Source organism: Heterocephalus glaber, unplaced genomic scaffold (genome assembly GCF_053883595.1).
Source record: "Heterocephalus glaber isolate CG9 unplaced genomic scaffold, H.glaber_assembly_v1.0 deba00001457, whole genome shotgun sequence".
Lineage (NCBI taxonomy): Eukaryota > Metazoa > Chordata > Mammalia > Rodentia > Bathyergidae > Heterocephalus > Heterocephalus glaber.
In genome coordinates this window covers 4,630,515-4,656,837 of record NW_028258305.1, presented here as the reverse complement: position 1 = coordinate 4,656,837, position 26,323 = coordinate 4,630,515, and the positions used below count along the sequence as shown (strand labels likewise).

Genomic DNA, 26,323 nt, shown 5'->3' with positions numbered 1-26,323 from the left:
CCTTTAGGATCCAACACCCAAAACAAGTGCTTCTGTTAGTACATGTTATGATTGGGAACCAATGTCCCCCTCAAAGGCTGTGTGCTAGGCATGGTCACTGATGAGCTTTTTCAAAGTGACTGGATCACAAGGCTCTAACTTCAGTGGATTATGAGAAGGTAATCTGATGGGATTATTGAAAGGTGAAGGAAACAAGAAGTGGATAGTGGGGAAATGACCTTGGAGACTATATCTGGTTCCCAGTCCCTTCTTTTCAGGCTCTTTAAGCCACTTCATTGTTGCAGGTACAAAGTTACTTTCCTTCCAAACCATGTTTCTGCCGCACCACAAAACTAAAGCAATGGCGCCATCGACCATGGACTGAAATACCATGAGCCATAACAAATCTTTCCTCTAGGCTGTTTTTCTCAGGTATTTTGCTAACTAACTACATTAATGCTCTAAGTTTAAAAAAAAAAAAATCTAATTATTAGCAGATGTGATAGCATATGCCTGCAACCCCAGCATTGAGAGGTGAGGCAATAGGACAGCGTTCAAGGCCAACCTGAGGCTACCATCAGAGCCTATCTCTAAACAAATATATAAAAGGATTGCTAAAAATACTAAGAATCAAACTCACTTTTTAGATTGAAAAATGTGTTGATTTTAACAACGACAATGAGAATTTTGTTTAAATTCCTGCTAAACAATGGTATCTTCTTAAAAGAACATTAATTAGAATAGTTACTGCCCCATTAAAAGATACTAAGGGTGGGAATGTAGCTCATTGGTACAGTGCTTGCCTAGTATAACGCAAGGCCCTGGATTCAATCCTCAGTACCACAAAAACAAGAAGCAGTGCCGGGGATTTAGCTCAGTGGTTTCACCCCCTGCTGCACAAGCGCAAGGACTCAAGCTCGATCCCAGGTACCAAAAAAAAAAAAAAACAAACAAGAAACAGCCTGGTGTGGTGGCCCAGGTATATAATCACAGCATTCATACTGAGGCAGGAGACTGAGTCTAAGGCCAGCTTAGGCTACACAGTGAGCTCAAGTCCAGCCTGAACTACACAGTAAGACTCTATCTCAAAATAAAACAAAAAGCCAGACATGGTGGTGCACACTTGTAATCCTAGCACTCTGGGACGCTGAGGCAGGAGAATGACTGTGAATTCAACAGCAGCCTGGACTACATAGTAAGTTCAAGGCCAGCCTAAACTACATAGCTAGAACCTGTCTCAAAAAACCAAAACCAAACCAACAAACAAAAAAAACCACAAAAAGGTAAAACAAAAAAGGGTTCAAGGTATACCTCAGTGCTCCCTGGATTCAATCCCCACTATAAAAAAAAAAAAGGCATAGATGCGCTCTGTTTATAAAAGTCATAACATTTGTAAAGTAGCATACTCTACTCCAGAGGGAAAAAAGATATAATGAAGCAAATAATCTAAAAGATTGACAATCACCTAAAAAATAAAAATGTAAGTCACCACAGGCATCGTTTCTTTTTTTCTGTGTAAATTACTGAGCTTGAGGCTGAACCTGAGAGCTTAGAGGACTTTTAGATCTACTGTTATCACTGAGGAACCTTAGTCTTTCATGATATCCTAGAAGCAAGTCCTCTGGACACAAGCCAACCTAACTTCAAAAGGTCAGAGATTTCATTCTTCCTGCTTATTTAACACCAGGGAATTGCCTACCAGTGTCTTCAGCTGAAAAATCATACACAACTTACTTTATACAACTATTCGGGAGGTTTAAATTAATGTTTGTGAAATACCTAGCAGTGCCTGACTATGAAAGCTGCTCAATAAAATGTTAATTTCCTTCCCTGACCAAGAACTTTCATTTCAAAAACAGCATAAGAAAAAATTCTTTCTTTTGTGACTAAAAGTTAACATTTAGGGGCTGGAGATTTAGCTCAGTGACACTGCACCTGCCTCACAAGCTCAAGGTCCTGAGTTTGGTCCCTGCTACCACACACACAAAAAAGTAAGGGCCGGGGATTTAGCTCAGTGGTTTCACTGCCTGGTGCACAAGTGCAGGGACCTGAGTTTGATCCCCAGTACCAAAAAAAAAAAAAGTTAACATTTAGCTAACTAAAGCTAAGAAACACCTTCTAAAGAGTAAAATTTCTCACATTCCTTTGGCACTCTTGAAAACTTTCCTGACTTAATATCCCAGCAATAGTATTAGTACTCTCCCTCGTAACTGGGTCATCCTTTATTTATAATCTCAATTCTATCTGTGTCCCTGGTGTAATGTAGGCATTTCTATAAATGTTTCGTGAAGAAAGAACAATCACAGAAAGGGGCCTTTCATTGTATACCACTGGACTCTGAATCTGCCCTACCTTCTTGAGTGTTTCATAATCACTAACTGTGATAAACATTCAAATATCACAATTGAACAGAAAACTGAAAGGAAAACATAATTAAAATACAAATCTACAAAATCAAAACTGTGAAGGACCTAGAATACTTAGAGGGCAACTGAAGCCACGAAGATGACATGTGATAGGGTTACAGGTAAAATTTCCATTTAGATTTCTAAAACACCAATCACTGAAATGTAAGATAAGACCTCTATTTTTTTAAATTAAAAACAACTAAATCAGGCCAGGGATTTAGCTCAGTGGTTTTGCCTCCTGCCCTGCAAGCGCAAGGCCCTGAGTTTGATCCCCGGTACCCCCCCAAAAAAAAACCAAATCAAAATCAGAAGACCCAGACTACTACATAATATGGTTACTAGGTAACATGGCTATTGAGACAGCAAATGTAAACTCAAGTTTTAATATCCTCTGGTGGGTTAATGATTGAGAAGAGGCATTGAGCCCCTGGAGCTGAGATAATTTTTGGTTTTGTATTTTTGAGACAGGGTCTCTCACTGTGTAGTTTAAGTTGGCCTTGAACTCACTATGTAGTTGAAACTGGCCTTGCACTCCCAGCAATCCTCCTGCCTCAGCCTCCCCAAGTGCTGGGAATACAGGTATGTGCCACCACATCTGGCTCAATTTTAAAAAGAAAATAATTTAGAGGTAAAATTGAGAGGATTTACCTCGTTTTTGTTGTTATTGTTTTTTGAATCAGGGTCTTGCTAGACAGCTCAAGATGGCCTTGAACTCACTATTTAACCCAGGTTGGCCTCAAACTCATGCTAATCTTCCTGACTCAGCCTCCCCAGCGCTGGGATAACAGGTGTGCACCACCTCGCCCACTCAACCCCATGTACTGTATATCATATTTGATTTTAGAAATCACATTTTAACAAAATGTACTTATAAAATGCAACAGAGTAACCCAAATTGCAAAAGTTTTCCAAAAACATCCTTCAGGAGACCAAGCTCAGATGCAGAAGAAAGGTAATGAGAGCAGGTAGTCCGTAGAAGAGGAATTTATCTGACTTTAGCTCAGTATGAAGAATAAAATACCTAGAAGCCAGGCATGGTGGCGCATGGGTTTCTCATATAATGTCATATACATATACAGAACTATTTATTACATTTGATTCTCATAACTATCATATAAATTAGTAAATCAGGTGTCATCACACTTTACAGGGAAACTGTGTCCTCGGGGAAAAGGTTAGTATGTGTAAGTTAAATTCATAATTCTACCTTTTTTTTCATAATTCTCTTCACAAGTAAACACCAGAACTAAATCTAAGTCACTGACTCCAAATTCAAGACTCCTCCCAGTTCAGTGTGGTGTCAGCTCCACAAAAAGAGCAGTTACTGGTTTCCTATGTTATCGCCTACTTATAGCCCACTCTAAAACCTACTGAGAGGCAGGCACAATGGCACGCACCTGTAACGCCAGCTACTCAAGAGGATAAGGAGGGGAGGGCTGCAGTTTGAGGCCATCCTGGCAATATAATGAAAACCCATCTCAATCTCAGTAATTGCTGTTTTTCTTTTTTTCTTTGAGAAGCACTATCAACTACACCGACTGCTTGGGCTGGCACTGAACTCAATCCTCTCACCTCTGTTTTTTTTTTTTTCTTTTGGTTTGGGGGGATGGGTTAAGACAAGTTCTTGCTATGTAGTTTAGGCTGGCCTTGTTACTAGCCCAGGCTGCTCTTGAACTCATCACAATCCTCCTGCCTCAGCCTCCTAGGTGCTAGGATTACAGAAGTATACTACCATGTCTTACTTTTTTTTACTTTATTTTTGAGACAGTCTTCCTAAGTTGCCCAGGTTGGGCTCACACTTAGCATTTTCCTGCCTTAGTCTTCTATACAGCTGGGATTATAGGTATGTGCCATCGTGCCCAGTTGAGATTTTTAAAAAAACAAAAAAACCCCACAAATATGACCACACCTGGCAGAACTCATAGTCATATTAATAGTCATATTAAAGAGATACAACTAAACTATTACAACTTACAATTGCCTATATTTAATTAGGGGTTGGAGATATAAGGATGGATAAAGAGGTAGGATAGCACAGGGACACAACATACTAAAGACAGAGAGCTATGGGTCACTTGGTTTTGCCAGTAACTTTAGCCAAATCACTAAATTTCTGAGTGAAATGACTATGTTGAAAAAAAAAAAGGTAAGTCCTCCCCAGAAAATTCTGTCTTTAAAGATTTCGGAAGTAGTATCTAAAAAAACTGTTTAAAAGACCTGAAAAAAATGTGTATTCTTCAAGTAAGGCACATAGGAAGAGCCTCTCTTCAGTTACTTCTAATGCTCCACAGCAATCAGCACATTAAAAGACAGAAAATGCTCAATAACCCTTTAAGGCAAACTTGAACTCAGAGAACTACTGATTTTTAAAAAAGAATAGGACCAAGTTTGACTTAATACATGACTATGTCTGCTTTAAGAAGAAATTTCGATGAGATACAGTTCAGAGATAAAGTGCAAGCTTAACATGAGAGGTCCTGGGTTCAACATCCAGCACAGTCCAATTAATAGGGAGAGACGAAGAGAACGAAAAAACGGAGGAAAGAAAAATTTTCAGCAAGAAAAGTAATCCTAGGAAATTACTTTTAGTCTAAACAGTTAATTCTTTTTGGGGGGGTGGGAACCGGGGATCGAACTCAGGACCTTGCGCTTGCGAGGCAGGCAGCGGCACCACTGAGCTAAATCCCCAGCACCCTCTAAACAGTTATTCTATGTTCCATCATAGATGCCTGATTCTTCTGTTTTGCTTTGTTTTTGAGACAAGGTTTCACTATGTAGTTTTCAGGCTGTCCTTGAACTCACTTAATGTAGCCAGGCTGGCCCCGAAGTTGTGACCCTCCTGCCTCAGTCTCCCAAGTGTTGGGATTACAGGCATACATCACACCTGGCAGATGCCTGATTTTTAAGAACCTTTATATTCAATTTTTGTTAGCATTTTACATACATACAAATAATACATTCTAAGTTTATCAAAAAAATTTCCACCAAAATCCACTTACGATTTGTAGCTTGATTGTTTTCCCATCTAACTCTATAGTTCTTATTTTGAAATCCACACCAATGGTGCTGATGTAGCTTTCTGTATATGTATCATCCTGAAGAAAAAAAGTTGAAAATAAAAATCAATGTTCAATTGAGTAACATTTACTTTTTCTTTTTTCTTTTTTTTTTTTTTGGTACCAGAGATAGAACTCGGGACCTTGTATTTGCAAGGCAGGCAGCAGAACCACTGAGCTAAACCCCCAGCCCAGTGTAACATTTACTTTTATCTACAATTTATAAGACAAATTTTTATATAAAGTACAGCATGTTGATAGCCATTTAATCCTATTCTAGTACTCAATTCATATTCTGATTACAAAGCACTAACAGTTTCTTTTTTCATTAAGATCTGTTCTAATATTTTTTTAAAATTTCTTTTCAGATAGCAACTTATTAGTCCAGCCTAACCTTGAATCTATGTAGCCTGGCTTGTCTACAAGTCTTGAACCTTTTGCCTCAACTACACCAAGTGTGGGGATTATAGGAGTGCTCTACCACGCCTAGTTTCTTGGCACATTCTTTTACATACATCATATAGAAAAAAAAGGTTTTAATTTCAGTGATTACAATGATTTCCTTTTGAGATGGAATCTCTATTGCCCAAATTGCTCCTGATTTCCTGGGTTCAAGTGACCTTCTCATCACTGCCCTGAGTTACTGGGACATTAATGATATTTTTTTTTTTGTACCAGGGATCGAACTTGGGACCTTGCACTTGCAAGGCAGGCGCTGGAACCACTGAGCTAAATCCCCAGCATTAATGATATTTTTTAATGCTAAGCAGTAAACTTACTACTAGCCACCCATCCAATTTATTCATCACAAAACAATGGCCATTATACTCTCTTCTTATGAACATTTTTTTAAAAAGTCAAGTGTATTTCCTAGTTGCTGGTTTTTAAATTCAGATATAATGCACATAACATTCACCCTTCTAGGGGCTGGGGATTTAGCTCAGTGGTTCCGCTGCCTGCCTCAATAGGGCAAGGTTCCCCAGTATGAAAAAAGAAGAGATTCACCCTTCTAGCTGACATATGGCCATGAACCCAGAATTCTGCAAGGCTAATGCATATTAAAGTCAAGCCTGGGTGACTTAGCAAGACCTTGTCTCAAAATTAAGGGCTTGCCAGGGATTTAGCTCAGTGGTACCCTGCCTGCCTTGAAAATGCAAGGTCCTGATTTTTTTTTTTTTTTTTTTTGGTACCTGGGATCAAACTTGGGTCCTTGCACTTGCGCAGCAGGAGGCGGTGAAACCACTGAGCTAAATCCCCTGACCTTTTTTTTTTTTTTTTTTTTCCGCGCAAGGTCCTGTTTTTGATCCCCAGTACTGGGATAAAAAACAAAGGGCTGGAGATTTAGCTTAGTATAAAGGCTTTGGGTTCAATCTCAATCTTCAGTACTGAAAATAAAATCCACCATTCTATGCACTTTTTTTCCTTGGTACTTGGGAATGAACCCATGCCCTCACACATGCTAGATTCACCATTCTGAGGTAAACAACTCAGTGGGATTTTAGTATATGCACAAGGTTGTGCAACTACTGTAACTATTCCGTAACATTACATGAAAAAGGAACCTTATATAGTGGCACCTTGGTTCATGAACTTAATTTGTTCTACGATTTTGGATAAGATGGCCATTGTGTTTGTGTAGGAAAGATGGCCACAGTCACATTCCCCGCCCAATGCAGAGCTTGCAAACAAAAAATTTTGCCAAACGCCTTCTGCTTGTGAACCAAATTGTTTGCAAACAAAAGCATTCGTGAACCAAGGTACCACTGTACTCTAAGTCAGCACCCCTTCTCCATTTCCCTTTCTCATTCAGACCCTGGTAATCACTAATCTACTTTTTTTTTTTTGAGACATAGTTTCGCTGTCTAGTTCAGGCTGACCTTGAACTCACTTTGTAGCCCAGGCTGGCCTATAACTCAAAGCAATCCTCCTGCCTCAACCTCCCAAGTACTGGGATTACAGGCATGCTCCACCATGCTGGGCTATTAATCTATCTGTCTATGGATATCTTGCCTATTACCAAGATATCATATAAATGAAATCACACAGTATGTGGCCTTTTGTGTCTGGCTTTCACTTAGCATGTTTTCAAAGTTCATCTACACTGTAACATGTATCATTACTCAAATCCTTTTTATGACTCAATAATAATCCTTTGGAAGGGCTGTGGATGTAGCTCAATGGAGCCACCCCTCCCTGGCAAACGCAAGGTCCTGAGTTCGATTCCCATACCCCCCCCCCAAATAATAATAATCCATTGTATAGATATATACTTTTTTTGTTGTTACTGGTTTTGGGGGGTTTTTTGGGGGTTTTTTTTGGTACTGGGGATTGAATTCGGGACCTTGTGCTTTCGAGGCAGGCAGCGGAACCACTGAGCTAAATCCCCCGGCCCTGTTGTAACTATTTTTTGAGACAGGGTCACACTATGTAATTCAGACTGGCCTTGAACTCACTATGTAGCCTAGAGGCTGACCTCAAACTCAAAATGATCCTCCTGCCTCAGCAATATAAGTGCTGGGATTACAGGAATGTGCCGCCACATCTGGCCCATATACATTTTTTTAAACTATTCACCAACTGACAGACACTTGGGTTGCATCAGCTTTTAGGTTATTATGGATAATGCTTCTGTAAAAATACGTGTACAAGTTCTGATGTGAGCATGTTTCTTGTCAATTTTTTAACCGAATGTTGAACTTTTAACACATTCCCACCAGCTTGAACCACCAGTGGTACATGCATGAATGTCCCATCAGGCTGATGTACAACCCGGTGGGACTGTCCCATGCCACCCAAGGGAGCAGTCATGCATTTATCACCATAGTTCAGAGGTGCCCATCAGTGAGACATGAATTACAGCCCTGTCAAGAACATGTTAAAATTCTACAATTCTACCTTTTCTCAAATATTCTTCATAACCTTTAATTCAAAGAGGAAACAAAACTCTTCTGGTTTTGTTGTTGGGGGGGGGGGTGGTACCAGGGATTGAACTCGGGACCTTGTTCTGTTTTTGAGACTGGGTCTCACTTTGTAGTTCAGATTGGCCCTTGAACGCACAGTAATCCTCCTGCCTCAGCCTCCTGAAGTGCTAGGATTACAAGCATGTGCCACCATGTCTGGCCAAAACTGTTTTCATAAAGTGAAAATCTTGTGCAAAATATAGGAGTGGAGAGACCAGGCTGCCATCACCTGAACCCCAAAGTATCAGCTAGGAAGTATTCTGCCAACAAAAACAGACCTAACCCGGCAGAAGGAACCGCGCAGAGCAGGGACCGCGGCCGAGCAGGTGGGCTCGTCCCAGTCGGTGCTAGCCTGGCTCCCCACCGGCCTGGAGAAGGCTGCGGTGCGGCCCGGGGAAGACGGGAGCCGAGGCCGCGGCACCCCCACAAGCCCCCAGCCCGCTGCCGGAGCCCACCTCTGCTGAGACAAAGGTGACCAAGTATTGAGCAAACACTAGGAAAACAGAGGACACAAGCCTGGATGTGAAATAGCATCTTCTGCATGGAATATCAAAGATATGCTATATTACACAAGCTAGTGGGGCGAGTCATTGGGCCCTTCCTTGCTTGGAACAGTGTACACTAGTCTGTGCAGCTGGAACCGAGAAAAAAAATTATTCAATTCTAAAATTTTCAGAGAAATAATCTCAGTCAATTTGCCTCTTTATCTTCTCCCTTTCTACTTAAAAGTGGAGCTTTATGACCCTCCTTTTCGTCTTGGGGAATGAAGGCTGGAAAGAGGCTCTGCATTGAAAGGGCGGCCATATTTGTGCTTTTTCCCATGTGCCGAGGTAAGCAACGTATTGATCCTTGTGGAATTTTACAAAATGGCATCCCTGAACTGACTTCTTTAGAAGCCAGGGAACTTCCCAGGCTCTTTGTGTGTCCAAGGGCTTGGCTGTTTCCATCAGTGTTGACATTGGAGGGTCCCATAATATCTTTAAACACTTTACCAAAGTGTTTAAAGGCGAGAGAGAGAGAGAGAGAGAGAGAGAGAGAGAGAGAGAGAGAGAGACTGACTGAGAATATAAGCTTGTTGCCACAATACTTGTATGTGTACAGATCTGAGCCAATTAGGAAGGCATCTTGTGTGTCCCTTACTGTAGTTTATCAGGTGGAGATACCATGATGGGGATGGGGATGTCCAGCCACTGTAAGAGGTGGTTGAATATGTTTGAGATATGTAACACTTCCAAATCTTAAAACGCAAATCTATGCTTTTTCCAAACTACTAAAGGAAATATATATCTACATTCTACAACCAAAAAAAACCAGACCTAACCCTAATCAAAATAGCCCCATGTGCCTTATAAAATGAACCAAAACTTAATAAAAATAAATGGCCACATAGAGCCAAACAGCCACTATATGGGCACCAGAGTTCCAGGGTGTACTTACAATTACAATAAAATAGACAAAAGATAAATTGAAAGAGACACAAAAAAGCAAAAATGACAACTCTTAAGACTACTGGATGATATACAGAAGAATTGCCTCAGTTTGTAGTCAACATGAAAAAGAAAGAGTAAAGTGTAAAAACTAAAAAAAACCTAATAAGCAAGCAGAGTGTGATGTGCACACCTGTAATCCCAGCTACCTGCAAAGCTGAAGCATGAAGATCACAAGTTTGAGGGCAGCCTGAACAATGTAGTAGCTCTTTTAAAAAGAGATGGAGAGGGCCAGGGATTTAGCTCAGTGGTTCCGGCGCCTGCCTCACAAGTACAAGATCTTGATTTCAATCCCCAGTACCAAAAAAACAAAAACTCATGTAGGCAAGTCTTCATAATGCTAAATCTAACTTATACATAAGATTAAAATTTAACAGTATCTCTAAAGAAAACTGTAAAATGTGATTCAAGAGTTTCAAGTGGCTAGAGATAGCCAGGCATGGTTGTGCATGTCTATAACCCCAGCATTCCTGGAGGCTGAGGCAGGAAGATCACAAGTTCAAGACCAGTCTAGGCAACAAAGTAAGACACTGTCTTCTCAAAAACAAAAAAGATATTACATGAAAAAAAGAAACCACCTAGTTCAGCTTCCAATTCAAACCATTCAAGTAGTTTTCTGAGACAACCAACACACTCCAGTATTTAGTACATGTGCTTTATGAATACATACTGTGTTATGCATTTCTTCCCACAAAATATTTTTAAATATTCAAGGATCAAGTTTTGGTTGTTTTTTTTTTTGTACTGGGGTTCGAACTTGGGACCTTGCGCTTGGCGAGGCAGGCGCCAGAACCACTGAGCTAAATCCCCGGCCCCAAGGATCAAGTTTTTTAATTAAAAATTTTCTCTGTTTGTCAAGGATATTGTTTCTTTGCAGTAATAGGGATTAAACCCAAGCTTTCACACTGAGCTATTCACAGTCCCTTCCAGGCAGTCTTACTAAGTTGCTAAATTGTATAGGCTGGGCTCAACCTTGTGATCCTCCTGCCTCAGACACCCAGAATGCTAGGATTATAGACATGTGCCACCATGACTGGCTGAAATAGCTTTTTGGTCCATCTGAGTGCATGAGTTCTAATGTAATAACTACGAGTACACTCTGGGAGGCTGAGGAAAGAGAATCTAACACTGCCTTAACATGTACTAAGGCACTAGCAGCATTGCTTTTGAACCACCAGAGCAAATAACAGTGAAAAGGACAGATGTTTTTTGTCTTAGTTTTATTCCTAATTAAATATTTATTTTGGGACTAGGGTTAAGTGCCAGTAAATGCCCAGCTTGGGTGACGCCCTGGACTCGATCCATAGTATTTACTTTTAAACAGTAATATATTAATATGATGATGATATAAGACTTCTGACCTAAGAGAGTCCCTGAGAGGGTCTTGGCAACCTCCCCTGAGTCTTTGGTCCATGTTCTGAGAATCTAGAACAAATGGAAATATGCTAAATTTGAAGGCAGGTAATAAAGACTATGAAGGAAACTGGATTCTATTATGCCAAAAGTCATTTATCTTTGTCAGTTTCTATATACACAACACTGGGGCTAGGGATTTAGCTCAGTGGTTCCACTGCCTGCCTCGAAAGCACAAGGTCCCAAGTTTCATTCCTGTACCAAAAAAAACTATCCTCAAGATTTCTTTACTGGCATAAACAGTGCTTTTTTGTTGTTGTTTTGTTTTGTTTTTAGTTAACGTGTTTATGCCAAAGACTGAAATTTTTTGTTTTTCCATGAAATTCATGTTACCTAGAAAATTCAAGGAATAAGAATTTGAAGAGAATACATTTCATTATGTTCCACTGTCATGGGCATTGAAGTGTAAAGTGCAACAGGTTAAACTTTTCTTTCTTTTTAGAGGGAGATTTGAGACAGGGTCTCACTCTGCAATTCAGGCTAGCCTGGAACTCACAGCAATCCTCCTGCCTCAGGCTTCTGAGTGCTGAAATTACATGCATGTGAGTGCTGAACTTAAACTGTTTTTAAACAAACTATAGAATTCTTCCCTTCATGCATTCTCAGCAGAGCCACTGCATCAATGAAAGTTCAAGACCCTTCCATACTTAAACACAATTTGCAACATTCTGTTCATTTTTTTGTTTAGAATGCTAAAATGTTTTTGAAATTAAGTAAACAGCACTACATTTTAAAAGCATTTAAAATGTCACTCTCAACAAAGGTCAACTATTACCCCCTTAGCTCACTGCCTTTAATCAGAATGAACCACTAAAATATTAGGCACTCTAATAATCAGACTTTGCTAAATTTTTATTTTCCTTTGGTTTTTTGAGAGACAGGATCTCACTATGTAGTTCAGGCTGGCCTTGAACTCACTATGGAATTACAGGCATGCACCACCAAGCCCAGCTGAATGTCTTTTAAGAGTAACATTTAGGGCCGGAGATTTAGCTCAGTGGCACTGCGCCTGCCTCACAAGCACAAGGTCCTGAATTCAATCCCTGGTACCAAAAAAAAAAAAAGTAACATTTAATAGTCCATCCAAGTATGGTGGCACACACCTGTGACCCCAGCACTTGGGAAGGTGAGACAGGAGGATCAATCAGCATGAGTTCAAGGCTAGCCTGAACTGCATAGCGAGACCCTGTTTCAAAACACACACACACACACACACACACACACACACACACACTCTTAACATCTAAGATACTACTGCCTATATATATTTTTTTCTGGGAATATATAGCGGGAGGCTTTATATATATTTGGAAGTAATTTATTCTGAATAAAAGTGTTTATTTTGTCTACCTAGAAAACACAAAGCATTACAACATTAATTGTATCACTAACCATGCCATTAATTTTTAAAGCATTTCAATTTCAACTTACTGCAAACCTAAGAAGGAGGCAAGATTTTCCAACCCCAGAGTCTCCAATCAGAAGTAACTTGAATAAATAATCACTGCAAAAAGAAAACAAAAAAAAAATCACATTAATAAAATGTACACTACATTCTAAATTCTACAACAAAAACATGGCTAAGAATAACAGCCTACTGCAAAGACTACAAATCCTGACAAGCCCATGCATCATTTACCAGATGTCAAACTAAACCCACAGCACCCCTTTGATGAATCACTGAACTTGACAGAATTTAAAGACAGCCAATACCAACCACGATCTCTAAGATGAGTGAACTTCCAAGGAAAAATGAAAGAAAAATAAAGTGATATGCATTCTTAGAGACCCCAGACCTATGCTAAAAAGGAAAAAAAAAAAAAATTTCTCACTCCTCTATAAAAAATAAACTTTCCAGGCTGGGGATTTAGTTCAGTGGTTCCGCTGCCTGCCTCACAAGCACAAGGTCCTAAATTCAATCCCTGGTACCAAGAAAAAAAAAAATCTTTCCATTGTTCTAGCCAACAAATTCAGTCTCTCCTTCAAATCTGAAGACCAATTTTTTTTTTGAATCAGAGTCTTACCAAGTAATTCAGGCTGGCCTTAAACTCAACTACGGAGCCCAGGCTAGCCTCATAGCTTCAAACTCGCAGCAATCCTTCTGCCTCAGTCTCTGGATTATGGGCGTGTTGCACCACACTTTGCTAAATCATTATTTCATAGTAATCCTCTAAAGAAGGGTCTTTTATGAGCCTTCCCTAGTATCCAGATAGAATTTCCCCTTCAAAAACATATCATTTTGCTAAGTCCAAGGGTGCACACATGTAATCCCAGTTAAAGGGGAGGCTGAGGCAGGAGGTCTGCAGGTTGACAGCCAGCCTGGGAAACTTACAGAGAGCCTTTTTCAAAATAAAATAAGATGGGATACAGATGTCACACAGTTATAAGAGTAACTTAGGTTCAATCCCAAGCACAGGAGTGGGGAATGTCACTTAACTTCTGAAGCCTGTATTACAAATAATTCACACTGGAAATATGATGAAATCATAAGTTATTTATAAAAGCACTGAACTTCACCAGCATTCTAAGCTTGTAGTAAAGTACTTCAGAAATACTGAGATCTAGACTCTGATTACATACATCTATCATTGCCAAGCCTAATTCAAAAACAATCCTAGAGCTAGGGACACAACTTAGTGGAAGACCCCTTAACTGGCATGCTCAAGGCAGAGTTTGATCCTCTGATCCTCAGCACTGTAAAAAAAAAAATTTTTTTAAATCCCCAGGGATTTCCTTCACAGACCTGAACACAACAGATTGCCCACGATTTCCAGAGGAATCCCTCCTAGATCCTTCCTTATAATGACCAATTTCCAAACGTTCTTTTAAGCAATTTCAAAGGACTTAAAAAAAAAAAAATCAAATTACATGTTGTTGTTGTGGGGTTTTTGTCTGATTGCTTGCTTTTGTTATTTTGAGACAGTCTTTATTTAGCTCAGGCTGGCTTTGAACTCTCTATGCAGTCTAGAATGGCCTCATACTCACCATCCTCCTGCCTCAGCCACCCAAGGTCTGGGTTTACAACCTGTGCAACCACATTCAAATAATTCACATTATCTTTTTTTATAGTAGCAAAGTTTTATTTTGGAAAAATAAAAGGCAAGAAAAGAAATAGGCTCTGCACAGTGAGTTTGAGCCAAATAAAAGTAGGAAAAGAAGTACACCCTACAGCAGTGGTGGCAAACCTATGGCACAAGTGCTGCAGTGGGCACAGAACCCTCTCTGTCACCACACGAGCCAAGAGTATGAGCTGCTTTTTCTAAACTAAAACCTCAGTATTCAAGTTTAATTGCAGTATTGAAACATTTTCAATAAGTAAGTGGGTTTGGGGTTGCAGTTTGGGTACTTGGCCTCTAAAAGGTTTCCCATCACTCCCCTACAGCATGAATGTGGACCACCATGCAAGACTGAACACAGTGGCCTCACACTATCTTTAAAGGGGATTTTTTTTTTTCTCTGTGGTACTAGGGATTGAACCCAAGGCTTTCACACTATCCAGCATTTGTAATTTTTTTTTTTTTTTGAGACAAGGTCTCCTTACGTTGTCCTGCTGAGAAGGTATATATGATTTTCAATTCTAATTTCCTTCTTTGTGGTTTAGTTTCAAAAAATGCTATCTAGCTATCATGGCTTTACTCAGGATAACCCGCCCTGCATCCTCCAGGGCTTTTTCCTTTCCTTGGTTTTTCTTGCTTTTCCTTGCTGTTTCCTTTCACTTGGCCCAAGCTGGCTCTGCAGAACCAGTTTCACTCTCACTCTTCTTTTTCTTTTTTTTTTTTTTGGTACCGGGGATCTAACTAAGGACCTTGCACTTTCAAGGCAGATGGCAGAATCACTGAGCTAAATCCCCAGCCCCTTCACCCTCACTCCTTTTACTTTTTCAAATAAACTTTGTCACTGTTTTTAAAAAATGCTGTCTACTTAAAGGTGAAACATAAAATGTTTCTCAATTAATTTAAATTTAGATTACAATAGCATTATTTACATTTAAGGAAGAGGTAAAACTTTTAGCAGCCAGGAATGGTGGCACATGGCTAATCTTGGCTCTCTGGCTCTGGGAGAGGATAGTAGGTGGGAGGAGCTCAAATTTAAGCACAGCTGGGCCTGGGCGTGGTAGCACACACCTGTAATTCTAGCACTCAGGAGGCTGAGGCAGGAGGATTGCCATGAGTTTAAGGCCAGCCTGGGCTACATTGGAAGTTCATGACCAGCCTGAACTACAAAATGAGACCCTGTCTCAAAAGAAAAGTACAACTGGGCAACTTAGTGATTTTAGCAAGACTGTCTCAAAACAGAAAAAAAAAATGCTGGCTGTGGTGGCTCAGGCCTATAATCCCTACACTCTGGAGGCTGAGACACAAGGATTACAAATTCAAACCCAGCTTGGGCAATCTAGCAATTTAGCAAAACCCTGTTTCAAAATAAAAAATAAAAAAGGGCTGGGGATGTAACCCAATGCAAAGGACCTTGGTTGAATCTCCACTACCACCAAAAAAAAAAAAAAAGTAACCACTACCCTAAATTATCCTATTATATCTTATACTCTATTTGAAATTCAGAACTTCCTCTAGCTTTTTTCTCATTTCTGATTTACAGTGACAATTCATACTTTCTATACCTGAGAAAACTACTATTTTTTTTTTTTGGTACCAGGGATCGTAACTCGGAACCTCGCGCTTGTGAGGCAGGCGCCAGAACCACTGAGCTAAATCCCCAGCTGAGAAAACTACTACTGAACTACATCCCCGACCTCAAAAAAAAAAAAAAAAAAATCTTCCTTATAAGTTTCCCATAATACATAATGGCTTTCCCATAAACCTTACAGGTTTTTCCATATCTTGTTTTTAAGTTTCACCCACTAATTGTAGCATTCATTAGATCCTTTCCTACAACTATTATTAATGTGGTAATCTTACTTCTATTATTTCTTATATATGTATTATGGGAAACTTGTAAGATTTTGGTTTTTGTCTTTTGAGACATGGTCTTAAGAATTACTGTAGTAGGGCCGGGGATTTAGCTCAGTGGTTCCACTGCTTGCCTCGCAAGCGGAAGGACCCGAGTTCGATCCCGGTACCAAAAAAGAAAAGAATTACTGTAGTAGGTGGGCGTAGTGGTGCACATCTATAGTCCCAGCACTCAGGAGGCTGAGCCAGGAGAACTGCCGTGAATTCTAAACTAGCCTGGGCTACATAGTGAGACTCCGCCTCAAAAATACACACAAAAAAGGGTCAAGGATTTAGCTCTGTGGTCCTGGCCCCCAAGCGCAGGCAAGGTTCTGAGTTTGATCCCCAGTACCAAAAAAAAGAAATCCTGCCTCAAAATTTTAAAGGGAGGAGGGAACAGCTGGGAAGTAACTCAGTATAAAGGCCCTGGATTTAATCCCCAGTACAAGAAAAAAAATTTTTTTCCCTGTTTCATTTTTAAAGCTCTTTAATTTGAGGTGGAGATTGCATAAAATGCCCTACGAAAACACCCTAAGCCAAGTATATGGCGCACAGAATAATAGTAAGCACTTGTTAAGACAGTAGCTATTAGTAAAAGCGTTTCCCCTTGTGAGCAGGCAAACACATGCATATGTAATGCTAGTAGTCAGAACTAAGCAGAACAGCCAAGTGTGGGGGTGCACATCTATGGTCCCAGCACTAGGGAGGCTGAGGCAGGAGGATCACCTCAAGTTCAAGGCCAGCCTGGGCTACATAGTGAGTTCAGGGCCAGCCTGAACTACAAAAGGAGACCCTGCCTCAAAAAACAAACAAACAAACAAAGAACTGAACAGAACAGAGTAAATTTAACTGGAGCCTTGGATTTAATAAAACAGGATGTACTGCCCCACTAAGCAAACACCAGCCAAATGAATCAACTGGAAACAAAAGTACCAAGAAAAACTATTTACTTCCTCTGTAAGCTGTTTCTCCTAACTCAGCTAACATTTAACGTTCTTTGGCTCCTTGGGGCCAGGATTTTTTTCTTTTTTTCCCTTTTCTAAATATCCTTTCATCACTGTCCTTTTATAATTTTTTTTTTTGTACTGGGGATCGAACTTGGGACCTTAGGCTTGCAAGGCAGGTGGTGGAACCACTGAGCTGAATCCCAAACCCTGTCCTCTTATAATTTGAAACACTTATAAGGGTGGTTCCACAGAAAATCCAAGACCTAGGTTTTTTTCCCTAAATTCTATTCCAGACATCAAAGCATCAATCTCAGTCACACCTACTACAGGAAAACAGAGGAAAAGTCTGACTGCTCCCCTATCCCTCTAAAGGGGAAATAAATCTGGGCATTCTGCCCAAATCTCTTACTAAAACTCCAAAGTATGGTTCAGACAAAGAATGGTAAAAAGCTGATAAGCTACAAATCTAAAGTACCACAGGCACTGGCATCATACACCCATTTTTAGTTTTTCTTTATCAAACACAATGTTGATTCTTTAACAAAAACTCAAAACACTGGGGGGGGGGCAGGGATTTAGCTCAGTGGCGCGGTACCTGCCTTGCAAGCACAAGGTCCTGAGTTCAATCCCCGGTACCAAAAAAAACCCCTCAAAACATTAAAAAGTATCTTATTTTACTCAGAACATCTTCATATATTAGAGGCCAGAGTAGATACCATTAGCAAAAGGAAGCTATTCTTTTTTTGGTTGTTTTGTTTAAAATAGGGTCTCACAGGGCCAGGGATTCAGTGGTTTCGCCACCTGCTGCGCAAGCGCAAGGATCCGCGTACGATCCCTGGTACCAAAAATAAATAAATAAATAAAATAGGGTCTCACTATATAGTTCTAGCTGGCCTTGAACTCACAGCAATCCTCCTGCCTCAGCCTCCCAAATGCTGGCATGTACCACCATGCCCAGGTGGTAAGCTATTCTTTGCTATCAAATTTAAGAGTACAGAAATGTAGCTCAAAGGGGGTTTGAGGGGAGTAATGGGATAACATTTTTAAAATTTTTATTAAAAAAAAAAAAAGTGTAGCTCAGTAACAGAGCACTTGCCTACCATGTGCAAAGCGCTAGGTTCCATCCCCACCACCAAAATAATATAATAATAACAACAATAAATATTAATAATAGCAATAATACTATTATAACTACAAACAGTAAAATCAGCACATAAGTACAGTCAAACTGCCAAGGAGAACATACACATAGCTGACTACAAATAAAGGATATGAACACAAGATGTTAGCACACATCTTAAAAAAAAGATGTTTGTAAATTATTCTTCCTGAGATTGAAAAAAAAGACATTATCCAGGAAATTACTCAAAAAGCAAAATTCTCTTTAAAAACTAGAGAGTTGTTAAGAGAACACTTTGATTTTTGAACCTCTTCTATCTAGTGATACACGACTTTTCATCATGCCCAGCCTTTTTTTTTTGGTACCGGGGATGGAACTCGGGTCCTTGCGCTTGCTCAGCAGGCAGCAAAACTACTGAGCTAAATCCCCGGGCCCCAATGCCCAGCTTTAAAACCAGTTTTTTAAAAGACTGGGATGTCGGTTATAATTTAGTGGTTGAATGGTCCAGGCCTTGGGCTCAATCTGCCTAATAAATAAAAGTTATACCAAAACAAAATAAACACCACCTAAATAAACAAAAGTTAATGTAAGAAAATGTCAATGTCTATTCAACTATAGTGAGAAGAAAGAGGAAGTTTTAACATGCAAAATTTAACTTATCTTTAAATGATGCTACAAATTGGGCATGGTGACACATGCCTGTAATGGTAGCACTCAGGAGGTTGAAGCAAGAGGATCATCACAGGTTCCAAGCCCGCCTGGGCTACACAGTGAGTTCAAGGCCAGCCTGAACTAGCACACAGCAAAACCTTGTCTCAAACACTCACACACACACACACACACACACATGAATTAGAAAAAAAAAGACAAGACCATCCCATTCACATAAAAATTCTCTTCAAATGGACTTTTGTGGAGATTCTACGCAGCTACTGAAATTTAAATGATCCAAAGAATTACAGAGGCAATCCTCCATATTTAAAAATCATATTCTGAGGGCCAGGGATTTAGCTCAGTGGCACATCACCTGCCTCACAAGCACAAGGTCCGGAGTTTGATCCACGGTACCTCCCCAAAAAAATTCAGGCCCAAAGCCAAGCAGGTGGTGCATGCCTGTAATCCTCCCACTCCAGAGGCTGAGGCAGAAGGACTGCCATGAGTTTGAGGCCAGCCTGGGCTACATAGTGAGTTCAAGACCAGGCCGAACTACGTAGTGAGACCCTGCCCCCATCCCAAAAAAAGTTCAGGCTTGACTGGGCACCTTAGTGATTTAGCAAGACCCTGTCTCAAAATAAAAAATAAAAAGGCTGGGGAATGTAGCTCAATGTGAAGAGCCTGGGCTCAATCCCCAGTGATGCAAAATAAAACAAACAAAAACTAGAGTAGATCCAAGTAGACTGCTGTATTATTTTCTACTGTAATGCACTGGTACATTAAGGATAGGTACACAAGGCTTATTTTTAATACATTCCTTGAAATAGCCAAAATTATTGTGACACTAAGAAAAATTCACAAGCAAGTAATTATGAAAAATATTTCTAAAATATAAAAAAAGAAAAAATAATATTTCTAGTATGAAAATAATGTTAAGTATTTCTACGGGCCATGGATGTAGCTCTGACTGGCAAGCACAAAGCCTCGAGTTCAATTTCTGGTACTAAAAACAAAAACAAAAGTATTTCTTAACTGGTGGCCTGAGATAACCACTGACAGAACTCTACCACTTCTTTCCTCAAAAATAAAAATCTTTCATCAGATCTTCAAAAAAAGGAAAACTATGCCCAATTTCATCTACTTTCACATTAAGACTAAACTTTCAATTGCTTTGTTTGTAGTTGAAAGTTGGTATCTTTTTTTTTTTTTGGTACCGGACTTGGGTCCCTGCGCTTATGCAGCAGGAGGCAAACCACTGAGCTAAATCTCCCGCCCCAGTATCTTTAATTTCACATTAAAGATAACCTTGGTTTGTCAACCCTCCCAAATTAGCATAAGAACAAGGAAAGCAGACCACGGGACAGATTAAAATTCAATCATTAAGCAGGAAGTGGTGGTGCAGGTCTGTAATCCCAGCACTGGCAAGGCTGAGGCCAAAGGATCACCTTGAGTTAGATGCCAACCTGGGCTGTAAGTGAGACCTTGTCTCAAAAAAACAAAATTACATTTGAAAAAAAAGTGAAAGTCAATCATTATTGATATATTTTTCTCCTCACCCCTAAAGCAAATGTTTAAAACATATAGATGATAAAGTAAAGCATTTCAGGTAGAGCAGTATGTTAAAGAAAATGGATTTTTATCTGGGTAATAAGATTTTAAGAACAACTTTATTATTTTTCTTTATTTTCCAAATTTCCTCTAATTACTTTGAGTTATAATTGCATTTAAGACAAGAAGAGCCAGGCCTGCAATCTCAGCACTCCTGGAGGCTGAAACAGGAAGACTGCATATTCAAAACTTGAGCAACTTAGCCTAATACTTAGTAAGACCCTGTCTCAAAATATTTTAAAAGGAGTGGGGCTGGGTGTGGTGACACACACCCATAATCCCAGCACTGGAGACTCAGAGGCAGGAGGACCACTGTGAGTTCCAGGACAGCTTAGGCTACATAAGTGAGTTTAAAGCCAGCCTGATACATACATAGCAAGACCCAGTTCTCAAAAACAAAAAAGGGACCTGGGGTTTAGCTCAGTGGCACTGCACCTGCCTTGCAAGCACAAGATCCTGAGTTCTGAGTTCAATCCTGAGGTGGGGGGTAGGGGGCAGTTTGTAGAAATGCAGCTCAGAGCAAAGGCCCTGGATTCAATTCCCAGTACCACACACACACACACACACACACACACACACACACCCCAAAAAAAGACCAGAAGAAACTGCTAAATTCCGATTACTAAAACCTGAGTGTGCTTGTGATCTATCTTAATAAAATATTAATCACTTCATCTCACCTTAAAAATTTTCACTTGTCTGGCAGAGTAGTGTACCACCCCTCTAATCCCATCATTCGGGAGGCTGAGGCCAGAGGATTGTTGAGTTGAGGCCAGCCTGGGCTACATAGTAAGTTCAGGGCCAGCCTGAACTACATAGTGAGACTGTCTCAAAAAAAGAAAGAAAAGGGCTGGGGATTTGACTCAGTGGTTCTGCCACCTCCCTTGCAAGCACAAGGACCCGAGTTCGATCCCCAGTATCAAAAAAAAAGAAAGAAAGAAAGAAAAGGGCTGGGGATTTAGCTCAGTGGTTCCACCGCCTGCCTCACAAGTCCAAGGTCCCAAGTTCGATCCCCGATACCCAAAAAAAAAGAAAAGAAAAACCCCAAAATTTTCACTAAACTGGGGGACATTATTTATACTAAGTCAAATAAAGCACACATAAGAAGAAAAGGACGAGCGAGGCATGGTGGTACACGCCTGTAATCCCAGCACTCAGGAGGCTGAAGCAGGATTGTTGTGACTTCAAGGCCAGCCTGAACTACATAGTGAGTTCAAAGCCAGACTAAACTACATAGTCTCAACATCCCCCCCAATAGTATATATATCTTTAGGGTAAACATACTATCTGATGTACAACACTGGAACTAAAGTTAATTAAAATTATATTGTATTAGAGATTTTTATTAAAAAAATAAATGTAGCTACTCTTGTCACACAAAAAGGTTAACTGTAAGATAATAGATGTTAATCTTCACTATAATAACCATTTTACTATTCATATGTATCCATAATACTATATTGTAAATTTCAAATAAACACAATATAATTCATTTAAAAAAAAATTTTTTTACTAACAATTTTGCAAAATGGATTATTTTATTAGGCTACAATACCATTATTTGATACCAGAATAAACATAAAAATGATTTCTGGATTTGATTCTGTTGAGATCATTAGAGTCCTCAAAAGAAAGGATGACTTAAAAAAAGAAAGGATGACTTGACATGGCCTTAAGAATTACTGTCATACCCGGGCATGGTGGCACATGCCTGTGATCCCCGCACTTCGGAGGCTGAGGCAGGAGAAATCACTGCAAGTTCAAGACCTGCCTAAACTACATAGTAAGGCCATGTTTCCAAACAAAACAAAATAAATAAATATAATCCCATCACTCTGACAGCCTGAGGCAGAAGGATCCCAAACTGGATCCCAAGTTGGAGCCCAGCCTGGGCAATTTAGTAACTTAGTAAAATAAAAAATAAAAAGGATAGGGGCCGGGGATTTAGCTCAGTGGTTCTGCCGCCTGCCTCGAAAACGCAAGGTCCTGAGTTCGATCCCCAGTACCTAAAAATAAAATAAAATAAAATAAAAAGGATAAGGATGTAGCTCAGAGTGAAAGCCAAAAAGGCTGGGGATACAGCTCAGTCAGTATGAAGGCCCTGGGTTCAATTCCCAGTACCAAAAATAAAAAATAAAAAAAATAAACTTGTCCTTGCCACCTATTAGGCATTCCTTTCTTCTGTCTCTTGAAATAAACCTCCTCACCCCCTTCTACTCCTTCAAATCTAGTTAGTAATAATTCTCTTACAGGTGTCTTTTCTAACAATAGCCAACCATAACCCACCACCTCCTCCAAATTCTTACTGCTCTGATTCATGCTGAACATCTGGAACTTGCTTATTGGACTGTTTTAAGCTGGGCATGGTGGTGCACGCCTATAGTCCCAGCACTCAGGAGGCTGAGGCAGGAGGATCACTGTGAGTTCAAGGCCAGACTGGACTACACAGTGAGTTCAAGGCAGCTAGAACTACACAGAGAAACCCTGGCTCAAAAAGACAAAACAAAATCTATTTTCCATATTGCATTAAGAATTTTTTGAGTTTAAGGATTATATTCCTAAATCCTTGTACTACTAGAATGTCTCATATGAAAATGATTTGTAACACGTAAATGATTCTTTTAGTTTTCCAAATGTTTACATACTTCTGAATCCTACCACTACATAACAGGATTAACTCTCATTATATCACAAAAAGCCAAATTTAGAGACTGTAACTTATCAAACTTATGTTCAACTAATAAATCTTTAAGATTTACAGTACTAAATACATGTAGCAAATATAGGAAACTTCCTGAACTAAGGAAAGGAAAACTAATACTGTAATTAGGAACCTCAAGTTCCACTCTGCTCAACTATGCAAAACCCACCTTACCCTTGGAGCCCTTGATAACAAAAGAAAAAACTCCCAACACAACAAATAGGTCACTAAAGAACACTATCCTCATACTTCTAAAAGTATATAAAATTCTAACAAATATCATGGCTTCTATTTAGTAAGGAAAGGGCACATTTCAGCATCAAACCATAGTATTACAAAACTTGAAATCAGAACGAATTTTGCAAGAGCCATGTGACATACACATGCCAGTCAGCTAAACTGATGGGCGGATCTTTTAGGGGAAAATGTTTAGCAGTAATTGACCAAAGCAGCAAATAAATACAACCTTTATGACAAACACTAATTTTTGCTTATAAAAAAGTTCCATCTCCCCTAGACTTCTGACACTAAAGAATATCATTTAAATCTCCTGTTTACTCATTTACAGATTTGTAAACTATGATTTTTTTAAAGGCTACTGAGGAGAGCCCATCAAAGTCTTCCCAAGGAAAATGAACACTAGTTCCCACGAAAGGCGCCAGGTGTGTCACATCTGCTGTGGGGACTTCCTGAGTAAGCAAGAAAAAGGAATGCATTAACTTTTCATGACACGTCATGGAACCTCACTCCTTATCAGTAAGCATTGAAGCAGGTAATCCAAAACCTACAGATCTTTATTTATTGGTCCCACTCGTTTCTAAAATTGACAGAAAACTCTTCCTTTAATCTGCTAGTGTCTGAAACACATTCCTTGGTTTTAGCTCTTGTTGCTGATGACCTAGAGAAGCCAAAATGACCCTTAGGTCCTCTTTAAACACACACACACACACACACACACACACACGCACGCACACTCGCACACACACAAATGTCTAGGTTTTTAGGAGAGCAATGGACCGGCGAGTTCTTCAAGAACTCTTCCAGGAGGCAATTCAAAAAAAAACCTAAAAATTTAAATCTCTTCTCACCATCTACTCATTGCCCTCAACCCCACGCAGTCCCGAGAAGCATCCATATTACCTGAGACCTGGCGGGGAGGGTGGAAGGAGCGAGCCAAGAAGCTCAGGATTTACAAGTAAGCCTAGTTTCCGCCCTGACGTTCCTGACAGCTCCGTAGAGTGCGGGCGCTGGGTCTGACGGTGCTCTCCTCCGCTTACAAACAAGTCCTGCCTCAGCAGTCGCGCCCTCCGGGGAGCTGGGTTTTACACCGGCCCCAGGTAACCCCCGAGGCCTCACCCCTCCCGGACAGCCCCTCCGCTGCCAGACAATGGGGCCCGACCCGGCTGCCGCCAGTCACCTCGCCGCCAGTCACCTCGCCTCGCCGGCCTACGCGCCCACTCCCGCCCCGTCCCCCTCGCCCCCGCAAGCGTCGCCCAGCCGGCCCACAGACCCTGCGCCCAGCGCTCTCCTGCACTCACTATTCGGGATTCATGCTGGACATGTCACTGCAGCTGCCGCCGCCGCCGCCGCCACCGCCGCCCTTGCTGCCGCAGCCGCCTTCCCGACTCTCCGCGCCACGGGCAGTCGAAGGAAAGGAATGAGATAGGCTGTTCCAGGAGAGCAGACGTCTTTCCCCACTCCGTCCCTTTAGAACACAATCAGCAGCCGCCGCCACTCAGCTATCGCTTCCACCCAAGATGGCCGCCGTCGAACCAGGAAATAGGGAAGCCCTAGACCGAGGTCCTTTCCACGGCTCAGAAGGCGGCCACGCCGCGGGGCATGCCGGGAAGAAGAGTCACTAGCTAGGCCGTGTCCGCTGAGGACCCACGGGGCGTTGCGCCGTCCTGCACTCAGCTTCCCGCCAAGCCCCGCGCCTCTGGTGCACGCGCACTTGCGGGTTTGTCGCCCGCCCCATTTCCCACTCCCTCACCCCCAGCCTCCGCCCCTCTCAACTCCCCTCCCCTCTGACTCGCTGGCGAGGACTTCGCTCGGACTCCCCCTAGCGGATTGGCTAAGGCCGAGCTGCCCTGGTGATGTCATCAGTGAGACGTGGCAGCCGGGCGAGTCAGCGGCCCAAGAAGGAGGGGAAGGGGGAGGGAGGGGCGGAGGGCAAGGGGGGGAGGGGCGGAGGGCGGTGCCCGCTGTGACTTGCTGTGGGGGTGGGGAGAGAAGTGGGGTGGGGAGAGAAGTGGGGAGGGAGGAGAGGGGAGAGACGGGGCCAGACCCTGGAGGACTGGAGTGTTGGGTGGGAAGGGAAAGGGCGCGGCCCTCGCGGCCTGGTCCTACCCCCCACTACACTACAGCCTCTGCTGGATGACCTGCGTGGGCCCTCCGTCTCCCGGCTGGGCTGGGGACATCCCTCTAAGGACGGGAGGAAAGTCGAGGAGCCTGAGCCGCAGACCGGCTCTTTGGTTAGCACTAAGCTATTCTTTCAGTTCTTCACTTGCCCAGCCACTCCTGGGTTGGATTATTATACAATTTAGGCCGCTCGTGCTACCATTTTCTTTTTTGATTTCCTAGCGTTCCTGTTCCAGCACTTACACGGCTGTAGCCTCCAAATGGACTGCTCCTCTAGCTGTTCTCTGCCCAGCCCATTTGTACACAGAGCTAGATTTACGGAAAACACACCTCCATCGTGACCCCACAACCTTCAGTTGCTCCACATTCTGTGGATGAGACGCCGTCCAGAGTAAAATTCAAGCCTTCCCTTCAAATTGAATTGTACTGTCTTTTTTATTAGTTATTTAATTCTGAGTCGTTCTGCAAGATTAGGAAGAGAAGATTAAAACATGCAGTTCATCACTATATAATGCCTACTGACTCCTGGACTAACACTTTAACCTTAGAGTCTTAACTCTAATCAGCTCAGGAATTTAAATCTCCACTAAATTTTAACTCATTATCTTGGGTTATTTAATTACAAAGGGCATAGTATAATACATTGTCCAAAGTTTACCTTCAACTTCTTCCAAGAACCAAGAAAA

The 26,323-nt window shown here is 41.2% G+C and overlaps 1 protein-coding gene across 1 annotated transcript in view; it reads right to left on the bottom strand.

Annotated features, from left to right (window-relative positions):
- The window catches only part of Rab1a (RAB1A, member RAS oncogene family), a 29,489-nt gene extending 4,229 nt beyond the window's left edge, over positions 1 to 25,260 (bottom strand). Inside the window, exons 1-3 of the mRNA XM_004849961.4 lie at positions 24,818 to 25,260; positions 12,735 to 12,807; positions 5,387 to 5,482 (exon numbers count right to left, since the gene is read on the bottom strand). Coding sequence (XP_004850018.1) covers positions 5,387 to 5,482; positions 12,735 to 12,807; positions 24,818 to 24,840 — 192 coding nt within the window. The 5' untranslated portion in view covers positions 24,841 to 25,260. The remainder of the gene's footprint in view (positions 1 to 5,386; positions 5,483 to 12,734; positions 12,808 to 24,817) is intronic.
- Between the last annotated feature and the right edge of the window lie 1,063 nt (positions 25,261 to 26,323).